At 38.0% G+C, this 13,512-nt stretch overlaps 1 protein-coding gene across 4 annotated transcripts in view; it reads left to right on the top strand.

Moving 5' to 3' along the window:
• Positions 1 to 13,512, top strand: part of LOC124554847 (serine/threonine-protein kinase stk11-like) — a 108,328-nt gene that overhangs the window by 70,404 nt on the left and 24,412 nt on the right. For 2 of the 4 annotated variants that reach the window (XM_047128508.1, XM_047128510.1), the window contains one exon: positions 825 to 1,045. The exons of the other annotated variants lie outside the window; for them this stretch is intronic. In XM_047128508.1, the coding sequence (XP_046984464.1) occupies positions 825 to 1,045 (221 nt within the window). The remainder of the gene's footprint in view (positions 1 to 824; positions 1,046 to 13,512) is intronic. 4 annotated transcript variants of the gene reach the window in all.

A 13,512-nucleotide genomic window follows, 5' to 3' on the forward strand; every position in this document is an offset into this window, starting at 1 on the left:
CAGAGCAGTTATGAATAATTTGACTATGCCATGAGCTGCCTGCTGAAATTGTAGCCTAAAATGAATATCTTAAATTGTACGTGCAAAAGTTCACCCAATAATCAAAGTTGAATAATTGCAAACTTCATTGCAATGCTCAGAAGCAGTTCTTTCTCTTTGTGCCATTAAATAGTATTACAATTATTAATATGGCACCACTTCCTTAACGGATTTTTACTGCTCTTTTCGTTGCCCTACCCCCCCCCCCCCCCCCCCCCTCGGAGTTTACTAATAGCTCATTATCTATGGACGAAAATTATAAACAAAAGAAAAGAAGCATACAGTATAAAAATTATAATTTTCAGAATAATGGCTGTAAATCGTGTGTTCCAACTTCCGTCAATGCATACTGCCTTGCCATATGTATACTTGTTGCGGTAGATTTTATATCAATATTTAATCAAATTGCAATTAAAATGCGTCTCACTCCTGGATTAATTATGCTATAAATAATACGATAGTACCACTCGGAGCACATCGCCAAGACCTACAATTTGGTTGCCCGATCTTCATTGTGCAGTAATTAGTGAAAAAATTATTATACTTTGCTGATTGGCTGTTGCAGGAAAACTTCTCGATACTGTATCTTTTTATACAAGATGATTACAAATAATATCTGCACACTGGCAGAATCGTGGTGCTCCCATCTTTCATATGACGTTTCGTCCTTCGTTGTATAGTTAACCGTTTTCTTTGTTTGAGCACAAACGTGAACAATAGTTAGCTGCCATTGTGCATTCAACGGCTGAGCTGACGTCACGTCTGTCTATTTCATACTTTGACAGAAACGCGTGGCCCAGCCGACGGACAGCAGTCAGCGCGGGTATGGGACCAACACAAGTTAACGCACGGATCCGGCTCCAGCCCAGCAGCTGATACACACACACAAGCCCAGCCCGCACCGCAGCCAGCTTCTACGTCACGATGTGCGCACCATTCAAACGCCGCTCGCAACCAAACCCTCTCTTTCACACGTAAACGCAGTTCGTCGTGTCACTCATGGGAGGTAATGCTTGACGTATGCATAGCATTCTGCAAGCTACAGATGTTTCATTTGTAGTGCAGTTTCAGGTGGCAGAGTTCAGGTTTGATTAACCCAAGGATCCTGTGGTGAAAACTACCAGTCTTCTGTAACTGTAAGCTTTGTGTACATTTCAGCAACCACCATGCTACAGGGCAAATATGCGTGTTAAGAGGTCAGGAGATTTTAGCCTCATTGTCCCAGTCTCTAAAAAGCAGCTCAATCTCTGAGTGTGCTACACAACAAGTGGATGTATGGATGTTCAGACAAAATGGTCATTAACAGGCAATCCCTGGTTTACCTGCTGCATCCAGTTGTACAATGGCTTGTACAGATAAACAAAATTCCATTTGGCTCAACCTTTATATCCTCAGCCATTCATTAAATGTAATAGTATCCTTTTCTCCACAGAAAAACACTCTATTATAGTTCTCTGGTCTGGGAACAATAACACCCAACCCACTAAAAAGTCTTTGGTGGATCGCTCTCAGTGAGCAGCACTTACAAGGGAACCTCCCCATCGCACCCCCCTCAGATTCAGTTATAAGCTGGCACTGTGGATAGGCCTTGATAAACTGAACACAGATCAATTGAGAAAACAGGAAGAAGTTGGGTGGAACTGTGAAAAAATAAGCAAAATATACAAACTGAGTAGTCCATGGGCCACATAAGCAACATAATGGACAATGTGAGCTCAGGAGTGCCGTGGTCTCGTGGTAGCGTGAGCAGCTGCAGAACAAGAAGTCCTTGGTTCAAGTCTTCCCTCGACTGAAAATTTTACTTTCTTTATTTTTGCATAGTTATCATCTGTCCGTTCGTTCATTGACATCTCTGTTCACTGCAATAAGTTTAGTGTCTGTGTTTTGCGACCGCATCGCAAAACCGTGCGATTAGTAGACGAAACGACGTGCCTCTCCAATGGGAACAGAAAACATTTGATCGCAAGGTCATAGGTCAACCCATTCCTCCACAGGAAAACACATCTGATATATTCTATACGACACTGGTGACGGCATGTGCGTCAGATGACAGGAATATGTTGTCGACCCACCTAACTTGTACACTTGGCGAATGGGTAAAAAGATTCTTCTACCTTGCCCGATTTAAGTTTTCTTGTGGATGTGGTAATCACTCCCAAAAAGGTGATGAAAACATAAGAGTTTGTCACATAAACTGAAAATAAAAAAATTAAACTTTTCACTGGATGGAAGATTTGAACCAAGGACCTTCCATTCCGCAGCTGCTCACGTTACCACGAGACCACGGCGCTAGTGCGTTCCCTTCGTCCTTAATGTTGCCTATCTTACCTTGAACTACTCAGTTTGTATATTTTGCTTATTTTTTCACAGTTCCACACAACTTCTTCCTGTTTTCGCAGTTGATCTGTGTTCAGTTTTTCAAGGCCTATCCACTGTGCCAACTTATAACTAAATCTGAGGGGGGTGCGATGGGGAGGTTCCCTTGTTAGTAAATCGATGAACTGTGACAGAATGTGTGGCATATCACAAGAATGTACCCGTGTATTGAAATATGACATGTGATCTCTTGTGTCTGTAGTTCACAAGGTATCTTAAGACATGAGACATCTATGAAATGGATAAAATATTAACATATGTATTTACAATATGTATAAGTTCCTATAGGTAAGCATGCTGTGCCATTGAATTACAAAGAAATTGTTACTGGTAATTGGAAAGAAGTGGTGACAACATTGCAGTTTCTTTGCCCTAAGATCAGGCACATCTTATGCTGGATGAAAAAGTGCTGGCTTACGACCAGTTGTGAGAAAAAAGTTTTTTTTACCATGCAGATGTTGATGAAATTTCATCATGCCATAGGAGGTGGCTAAGGCTTCCGTTTCCAGCTGACTGTAGTTGACTTGGGCCTTGTTCAGTGTCTGATGTAAATGCTATGGCGTGTTCAATGTTTCCAACTGCCCCTATTCCATGTGGTGATGCATCAACTGCGAGCACTATCAGTTATTGCAGTTCAAAATGAATAAGATATGGGGATTAAGCAATGCATTTTTCAACTTTTGAAATGAATATTTGCGTTCTCCAATCCATTGAAAAGGAACATATGTGGATTCAAGGTGATGCAAAAGAGTAGCAATTTGCTCTGCATTTGGAATGAACTGAATGTAGTTAGTTTTCCAAGAACATCTAGTAGTCCTCATACATTGTTAGTAAAAGGTAATCTTCAGATGGCCTCTAAATGCTTTGTTGATGGAGACAAGCATCATGGGCACCAGTGAGATGTCTCAAATATTCCATTTTTGTAAATTACACGAGTCTTGTCAGTAAAAACTTGAAAAAGAGATTCTAAGTTTTTAAGATTCTATTCTAGCGTTTGTACAGACATAATGATGTCATCCATATAATTTGAGCAGTATTGAACTTTCGATGTTACTACTTTGAGAAAGCGTTGTAACAACACAGGAACAGATGCGTTTCTGAAGTGAAAGTTCTGGTATTGATATTGCAATGAGCATATTGACAACCCCCTTTTATTTATTTATTTTTTTTTTTTTTTTTTTTTTTCACCTTCATCATCCAGGGGAAGTTGAAAGTTAGCGTCAGCTAAATAAATTTTGGAAAAGAATTGTCCACTTACTAAGCAATCCATAAGCTCCTCGATAGATGGATGTGGGAAATAAACAACAACTGTTTGAGCCCTAACTGTAGCTTTAAAGTCAGACTTTATGCTAGTTTTCCCACTTGGTTTTCTTGTGATCAGAAAAGGAGATGCCCAATGACATGCAGAAATAGGCTTCAAAAACTCTGATTTATTCCAGTCTGTTGAGTTCAGAATCAACTTCGTGAATGGTGTGAGGCATTGGACATGTACAGTAAAACTATGGTTGTGCATTGCCGTTGAATGTAATGTGTGCTTGGAAATCCTTTGCGTGTTCCAATGTGCCATTGAACAAATGTTCATATTTTTTACACAATTGATAAATGCTGTCATGCATTCAGCTACTGTGAATGGCGCTAATGTAGTCTTACTTCTATATTTTTCTTGCAAAGTGCGTGTCCCAAGAACAGAGGTACTTTCGCCAGTCTAGCTCTTGAGGTGTAGATGTGATGGGGTGCTTCAATTGCTTGTATTATTTTGATTAATCAGTGTGACTGAAGCACCAGTATCTAGTTTAAATGATATGGATTGATTGCAAATCTGTAAAGAGATGAACAGTTTGCCATTTGTCTTCTGATTGTTACTGTCAGTTCTGACTATTAAAGGACAGTCTTTGCCCAGTTTGTGATTGATGGAGCATTTAGCTGTTTGTTATTAGTGGAGAACTGATTGGAATGAGCCAAGTTTTGCACTGTGCATCTCACTTTACGATTCTTACACTTTTGTCCATGGTTTTTGCACAGATGGCCAGGAGGAACAGATAGATTCAGAATGAGAAAGCATATTTATTTTCATTTTATCAATTCTAACTGTGTGTGAAACGGATTTTACCTTGTGTTTCCTTTGCTGGCACACTTCGTAAGCATGTCCTGATTAATGGCAGTGCTGGCATTGTGTGTGGCCGAAGAATCAGTGTTTGCGGTTATGTGTTAGATAACAGTTCACGCAACACATTGGAGTGCTTGAACTAGCAGTGAAACTGGCTGGGAAGCACACACCCAGTTTATTCTGCTGCCCGCAGTGTCTGACAACGTGAGCCATGTGGAGCTGCGGCCATTGAGTGCAATCCATGGTCGGCATAATCTTAGCCTATAATCTGTTGTCAGCAAGGTTCTGAATAATGGCATTGTGAAGCATTTTGTCTTGAAAAGAAGTTTCACAAGCAAAGTTAAATTTACAGTTCCTAGTCAGGCACAGTTATTTCAGCCATCCATTGCTTGTAGGTTTGATTACTATGGCAGTGCATATGAAAAAATTTGAAACGAGCAGCAACTGCATGAATCTGAAATTTCGTCCAACTTCCTAACGTCTTCAAAGGATAGCGTTTGGGACTGTAACTGATGTAACAGCCTTCTACACAAAAAGGAGATACTTATGAGAAAAAGACAGAATGTCTTGTCTCACTTGACATTTTGTAGGCTGAAAAATTGTTGTTCTAGCTGCACCAGGCCACCTGTCTTCTGTGCTTCAGTAGTAGTTTGTTGTTGAGCTTCATGTGCTTCCACTAGTCTGGTAATGGTTGTATTTGTCTTTGTATCTGTTGACTCTCAGCTGAATAAGGACAGTGAATGGCTTCTCTCCAGAAGTTGCCATTTTATGTACTATTTAGAAGCACTTCAGTATATAATAATTCTAGGAAAGAAAATGTAGTTATTTTTCACTGTGCTGACTGCTGTCATGGAATCGCGCAGCAAACCTGTCTCATCACTAGGAATGTCTGTTGTGTGCACAGTTCAGGAGGTAGCATAACACACTGGATATTTATAAAGTGAATAAAATATTAACACATTTATTTACAATTTTTACAAGTTGGAACATATGAAATACATAACTTTGTGAATGGTATGAACCCTTCTGTGGTGCTGTGATAGCTCTCTTTTGGAATTGTCCCTTATACAAACTGGTACACTGGCTGGCTGTTAAGAGTAGTAGCATTATGGTATACAACGTATTCTCACTTAGTCTTCAGTGATCTGGGGCAGAGCTCGGTGTGTGGCGTCGAAAAAAGGTTTGCCATAGGAATGGTTGAATGCAATGAGTGATGTGAAGATGAGATTCTCTGGTCACATCCATTGCACCACTCGGAGATGGTGAATTCTGGAGGGGTCAGGGCTTGGGGAGGCTCACTGGTGGGAGGTCTAAATGTATTGTCTCCTGCAGAGATTTGAGCAGTACACTGTGTGCAGTTGAGGAAGACACCATCGGTACTGCATGATCTTTTGAAAAGTCCCACATTTTTATTTTCGAGAAGCTTTGCAGCATATGGCATGTACCTTTGTCTTTGAAGCGCCTTAAAAATGAAACGCTTTCTGTAGAAATGTGTGCCTGTGTGTCTTCTGTGTAAACTGCCAATATGTAACCCTCACCAAATGGTCTATACAGTGAGTCACTCCACAACTGTATCTCACAAATTCCAGCCCATTCCTCCACATGGGCTTTTTTACACACATGGGGTGCTATGTGGCTCCACTACCACCTGACCCTAAGATTGAGCTGTTGAGAGCCTCTCAGAAATATAATCTATGGCTTTTGAACACAGGGCAAGTATCCTCATAGGAGCTGCTATGGGATCGTTTTCTGTCATTCTTAAACTCCAGTTGTTGCACTACATCTTGATTTGGATTCATATACCAGACTTAGATGCCTAAAATAAAGGATGGTTGCTCCATTAGGCTAACTGGATGCTTAACAGCAGTGGATCGTGTTTGAACACGGACAGTATCTTTGAATGTGCAGATCAGATCACATTACTGTCATAATCCACTGCATCACCGTTGCATTTATGCCAGTCTTCTGAACAGTTGCGAAGACCACTTGTCTCTCAGTGGAATAAATAGATCGGGGATGGGCAACTAGCCCTGTGAAGATTGTTGAGCTGACCTTCTGGTGAGAACGTCATAGCCTTTCTAGTGTGGCAAGGTCATAAATCTGTCATTAAGCAGAGCCATTGGAGAAGTGCCAATAGATCTTGAACTCCATTAACATTTCCACTAAACAAACATATGTGTGGGAATTCAGGAAGATTTCAGGGATAGGTGTCTAATTAATACTGTATTGAAGAATGAGATCCTTATGACCAGCAAGAGAGATATTGCACAGATTGGACAGTGATTCATTCAAATTGCTACCACCACCTGCCTGGAGCCCACATTGCGTCACTACCAAATGGTAGTTGACAAGCCAATTTTAAAGTTTACATCTGTTCTCTTTCTTTGTGGAAGTTGAAGTCGCCAATTTCCTAAGAGTGGGAAGGACCATATGTGCCCGAAGAGTTATCATAGTGTTACGCTCGCCAGCTCTGTGGGGCAGACCTCAGAACAGATAGTAAACAACTACCTTGTCTGGATGCTGGAATCAAAGCAGTTCTTTGCTCATTTTGGGTGCGTGTTCAGGAGGTACTACTCCACTGTTGATGATCTATACTGGCTGAAGGCAGTAGTAGAGCCTGCATTTGCATACGAGTAACACCTAGCATGTATCTTTTTCCTCGTGCAGTGCTATGATACTATTCAGAGGCATATTGTCCTCAAGCAGCTCCTCTCATGGGGATTCTCAGCATGTCCTCCTTCCTCTACTCAAGCTGCTTTAGATATCGAAGTCAGCAATATCCTATCAGATCTTTTAATAAGAGCAACTAGTGTCTCTGAATGGTATCCCTTGAGGCAGCATTTTTAAGTGCAACCATATTTTTAGTAACTGTTGATTGTATTACATTCACAGTTAAGGGCTCTGTACAGTGGTCTTTGGTTGTGGATTTTTAGTTCAACTGTGTCTTGCAGATGATTACTAGGAGGCTATAAAAATGGCCACTAAAAACTGATTTTAAGTATTCAACAGAAAATCTTTGCCTGTTTTTTAACTGTTACCATCTTGTTTTTATTGATCCTGAACTGCAATTAAGAGACAAAATTTCAAATTGGAGATTCTGTGAGGTCTCTGTGTTTACCATTTGATCAGGAATTGAAATCACAGCCAGGGACTTGAACTGTTTCCATCAAAGCACTTAATATTTTGAAATGTTTTGCACATAAGTCATAGAAAGCAGATGGAGACTGTTTTCTTCAGTTTTATGATCCCAGTTTGCATGGTGTGATATAATTCTATTCAACTTGCCATGCCTTTCACAAATAAAATTGACCGCAACCAATCAATCCATTCCAAATTTGATAGCTTCAGTTGAATACCACTTTGTTCATCGTAATCAAAATTCTATGTAATGAAAGCTGATTCTAATGTAACATGACACACTTTTGGCCACTTCACAAAATTCCTTTAAATATCTGCCACTTTTCATATTAATACTTTTACTTATATTTGCTCTATCAACTTTTTTCATGTGGATAAAGTTTTCATATTTGGTTTCACATTTAGAAATAATCCCCAGCTTTACTAACATCTTTTGGAAGTCATAACCACCTCTTATTCACAAGAGCATATGTTTTGTGGTGGATCGCTTCCATCGATTAATCCTGCAAAGCCTGACTGAGAACACTGCTCATCTTAATTTTCACACTTTTCTAAAGAATCCTTTCAAAACAATTGATGTATTTCAGTCAGGTAGTCAAAATACCTCGCTTCTGATAACTAGTTTCACTTAAAAGATTAATTACTGTTAATTAATTAAAATGTCAATAAGGACATATCAGTAACTTTCATAATACTTTGTTGTGATGAAACCCAATTACAGTTTTGTAATCCTCTCATCAGACGTAATTGTTTGATTACATTATGGTAACACTTAGATTTTTATTTTGGCATTTTTCTAGTGATTTATGTTTTTGTATATGGTTTTCATGCTTTCCACCCCCTTTTCAACTTGTTTCAATCAAACCTTTATAAACACAATATGCATGCAACCAGAACTGACAATTTGTGAGATATATCCACAGTCATTTGCATGAACTGAGCTATGTGTATTATGACTCATCAACACATCTTAAATTTACACAGTACTTGATTTGTCACAAGACACATTATAATTCTGACGTAGGGCTTGTCTAATGACATGGGAATGATGTCTCTAATTACTAGACTGAAAGAAGAACCCTCAACTGAAAGGGAGGGGCGGTCCCACCCCCCCACCCCCACCCCCCAGTGGCATGGCACTTGCATGGACAGTTGTAGTAAGTCTTGAAAGTCTTGGCAGATGCTTTAGCAAACGATAGATGTGCGTATGTTTCCAAGATGGTCTCGCATTGTTTTTGCATATGGTTAAGATGGCGACACTTACTTACCGAGTCAACAGCCAGGATACTTCAGTCATTCAATGCATTGATCTCAGGTAGTTTACATACAGGACAGTAATAAACCAAGACTATTTGAAGTTGTTGTCTTACATTTATAAAGCTGAAATATTGCCTCAAATATACATGTGAAGCCATGGATTTGCACCCTGGGCAATAAATGACTACAAGGTAAGTACATAGGACTTGTAGGTTTGATAATATACGTTATTAGTGGGGGTTTGAGTTAATGCCAATTAAAATAAACAGTAATTAGATCTCAGTGGCGTGTAGATTGGTTGCTAGGTACAGTCTGTCATGAGGGAATTGGGTTGTCCAAAAAAGCATGATTAAAATGAATACGCTTTCCTGCCTATTCAGAAAAACATTGTGATTAAGTGGCAACTATAATTTTAAGTGGGAATCTGCCCTCTATTTTATCTGACAATGAGATAATTGTGGTAAAAATTAAAGAATTTTGTGTGTAGTCCAGACTTATACAGTGATCCCCCAGCCACATTTTTCTACTTTTACTATTATTAAGTCTTTAGTTGTTTCGTGTTTCATTTGCATGTGTGATGTGCACACAAGTTAATATGTACACACTGAAGATATGTGTGTTGTGTGTCCAGTTAAATGAATTATCGTTGTTTATATGATAAAGAGTGGACCATTCACCAAAAACCGATGGTAAAGATTGACTATTTGAAAAGCAATTTGTATTACTGTTCCACATTGACCCTTTTGTGAGTTCTGATTGTCAGTTATGCGTGTTTGTTTAAATCCATAGATCAATCATGGAATCACATGTTTACCCATTTGTACACAGTTGACATAACCTGCCCCTCTGCACATCATGTGATCACTGGTATAGCTATGTTAGGTGTTGTAGGATTTTGGTCAGCATCTCACTTTTGTAGAGTGGAAATGGAGAAAGGAGTAGTTGCCACATACATAAGGAACTGTTATGTATTTAAGAACATAGACATTTATAAATTTTGGTTGGAGCAGCAAATGGAAGTGTGTGCAACAGAAGTAGAAATTCAGAATAAATCCTTCATAATAGTAACAGTATACCAAGCACCTGTGGGTAATCTTAATCTGTTCATAAGTCACTTTGATGTTCTCTTGTCCTAATTTGCAGTAAGTAAATAAAAAAGGAAATACGGGTTGTTGGTGATTTTAATGCAGGTTTTCTTTAAAACTCTTTCAGTAAGAATTTATTTAAGTTGTTTCCATTATCGTCCATCTTAATTCCTATTGTAATTTTTGCAGTCTACACCTTTTATCAGAAAACCATCCATTAGATTTTACATTCTTTTAAGAAAACTAGAAAGATGACCCTACTGGAAATACTGGAAATCAAAAAACATAAACATATTACACTGAGTGCCAGCTTTGTATGAAACCAGTAAACCCCTGATTCTTTACAGAATTGAACTTCCACACATAAAACATGTACAACATCTGGCTACAAATTAGTTAATGTGTTAAATATTTGCATTAAGCATGTAAGTGAGAAAAAGTTTAGGAAAGGTTTGCAATTACTCTGAAAGTTTGTTAGAAGTCAATAATTGTTCTCATTGTAAAACACTGGATCAATGTAAACTGTATAACTGGTTCTCCATTTTAAGCAAAAGCTAGTTTTTCACACATTTCAGTGTTTATGACATCATATCTCCTGTAGGGTGCATTGTGCGGTGATCCAATTTTGCAGGTATATTCATTGAGATACTGAATGTCAAGTGTGTTGTGAATTAAAATTAATACTAAAGAAGTGGTAAATTAAAACATTACACCTGATGCTGCCATTTCTCTGTGTGAACGATGGAAATGCAATAAGTGATAAACATTTTTCCTTTCATCATTTTGTGTGTGGGGGTGGAGGGCCAGTTAGAAAAAGTTTCGAAATGGTTTGAAATTATGTGTAAAGTTCATTGTGGTACAGGATGAATAAAGTCCGAGCATTTGCACGCCATCATATACCTTGTCTTGAGATAAATACACAGTTTCTCCCTGTAATACTTGCTTGATTGTGAAAACATTCAATGTAAGATTATGTCGCCTAATAAATAGAGTATGACAGCATATTAAATTTTTAAATTCGGTGAAGTATTGAAAATCAATTTATATTGTCTGTGGAAGCTGTCAGAAAGGGAAATCTGCAAATGGGTCAGGATAGTAACATAGATGACCAAACTCAATTTCCTTTTTATCCTCTGTTAAATGAAGTTATATTTATGCAAATATTGGATTACAATTGTAAATTGTACTTTATTATTTACCTGCAGGTAAATGTAACTTCACACAAAAAAGTTTTCATTTTTTGTTAAGTATAACTCTTTTTGCGTGACAAAAAAATTTAATACTTTCCTTTGTAAACACTCTACATGTCATCATTTTTGTATCTTCTGTAAAGAAATATAATTTTGCAGAAAGTTCAGAGAGTGTTTGATATTTAATGTCATTAAAAATACTTTCAATAATGTGAATATGCCCCTCCCTCCTCCCTTTCATCAAGATAAGTCATATCCATCACAAAATCTTTATAGTTTTTAAACATGTATTCTTTTATGACATATTCTGCATCCCTGAGGATCTGCTCAATATGGATCTATGGGATGAAGCACATCTAGTCTGACTGAAAAGTGATTATGAATTTATTTGCATCAAGAATGTTAGAGGTACACCGTGATAGACCTGAGCAGTGGGTTGATTGTGGAAGGGTTTTACAGGCCTGTTGCTCATCATATTTACAGTCCATCAACAGACACTGTTTTGGAAAAGCAGAATGCCAACCAGCAGTACCCAGGGAATTTAGACTGCAGTATCAAGTCTACAGTGAAAATCTCATATTGGTAATGAGATTGTCATCTTACTCCATAATAATATTCAAAGTGTGGCCTACAGTTGATGTAATCCCAACCATTCATGTATTCCTTTTTTCCCAACCACTTTGGTGCTTCATTGTTGTACTGGAAATATTTCTACCATTGAAATCATTCAAGGTTTACCCTTTTGTGGAAGGCTTGATGTTTAATGACTTGCAAATTTCAAAATCCATTCCTACAGTCTGATCACCAGTTCAATCCTACACATCTACTCATTAAAAAAGCTCTGACAGTGATGTGTCAAAATGGATTTTCAAGAAGGGTACCTTGAACACCATGAAAACAACTAAAATAGGATGGATCATATTGCTAGCACAATTCAACATATCATTACAGCCATTTGAGTGAACTCTTATCTCCATAGAATGTTAAGAGTATGTCTTGTCTGTATATACAATACGGGCACAGTAGTAAGAAATTTGAGACAAGCTATGGTGTACATTCATCAAGTCAGCCATATTGTAAACTTGTGGTGAATAGCAAGCTTTTATGTGGAAATTGAAAGTATTAATAGGCAAAGTTGCCATTAAAAATGTGTAAGAACACCGGCTGCAAATTAGAAAAACATTTTTCAACTTTCTCACCTGTGCGGAAGTGGGCTATTTTTGCGCAAATGTGGATCCTGAAGAGAAGTGACACAGTAGCAGTCTGACTGTTTTTACTGTGAGAAACTGTTGTAAATATAAATATCTTTGTGTCATTGCCATGAATAGTGAATCATCTGGCATAAGAAACTGTCACTGTTGTTTACTGCATTGCTCATTAGGTACAGTTGCTAGTTATACAACTTTAAAAGTGCATTGACTTAACAAGTTTTAACGGCAAAGCTGGAAAAGCCCTCCTGTTTCTGTCACTATCAGGGTACTCCCTGAAAACTACTAAACTGCTAATTAGGAACACAGTTGAGAACTAGTAACATTAGTTATACAACTTGACAGTCTACATCCTTGTTAAAAGAATGAGCCAAATCATTTCCTTTTCAAATGTAGGTAACCAACAACTTTGTGATTGTATGTGTGGTATATCCATATAAACACTAAATATCCTCTTTTAACTGTGTATTATAGGAATCCCACCATGTAAATAGCATTCTGGTATTAGTCACAAAAGTTTTTGGAAGCAATCTTTTGCATACAAGCAGTATTTCATCATTATACAGAGTAGTAGAAACTGCTGTGTGTTACTGTGTCTTACTAACACTGTAAATGCTTTTGATATCATATTCCTGCTCTTTGTTCCTTTTGTAAATGTGTGTGGCTGGTTTGGGTACAGCTATGGTTCTATTACTCCTGTAGTTACTGGCTGCATCATTTTAAAAATAAAGCTGCCAGGCTAATCGCTGGGTGACTTTTATCGATATGAACAGTCAACAGATTTCCTCTTGGCATAACTTTCTCGAAAAGAAAAGAATTATCTGCTTAAATTATGAGCTAGCAGATATAATTTGCTAGTGATTGTTAAGTTCATGAATGACCAGAGGCATTGGCCTCAACTGTACCTGTAATTACCGTGTATGCTCCTGATGGTTTATCTGGAATAATTTACCATCCTCTATTTGTGGAAGTGATCATCAGTCTTACCAAAAATCTAGAGTGAAATACCTTCTGGAAATGTGTTGTCTTTCAACAATAATTTAGTATTGAATCAGATACTTTCTGACAATAGTAAATGGTCAGTTCAGTACTTTGGTTTGTATCCTCCTCAG

The sequence above is a fragment of the Schistocerca americana genome, chromosome X (assembly GCF_021461395.2).
Source record: "Schistocerca americana isolate TAMUIC-IGC-003095 chromosome X, iqSchAmer2.1, whole genome shotgun sequence".
Lineage (NCBI taxonomy): Eukaryota > Metazoa > Arthropoda > Insecta > Orthoptera > Acrididae > Schistocerca > Schistocerca americana.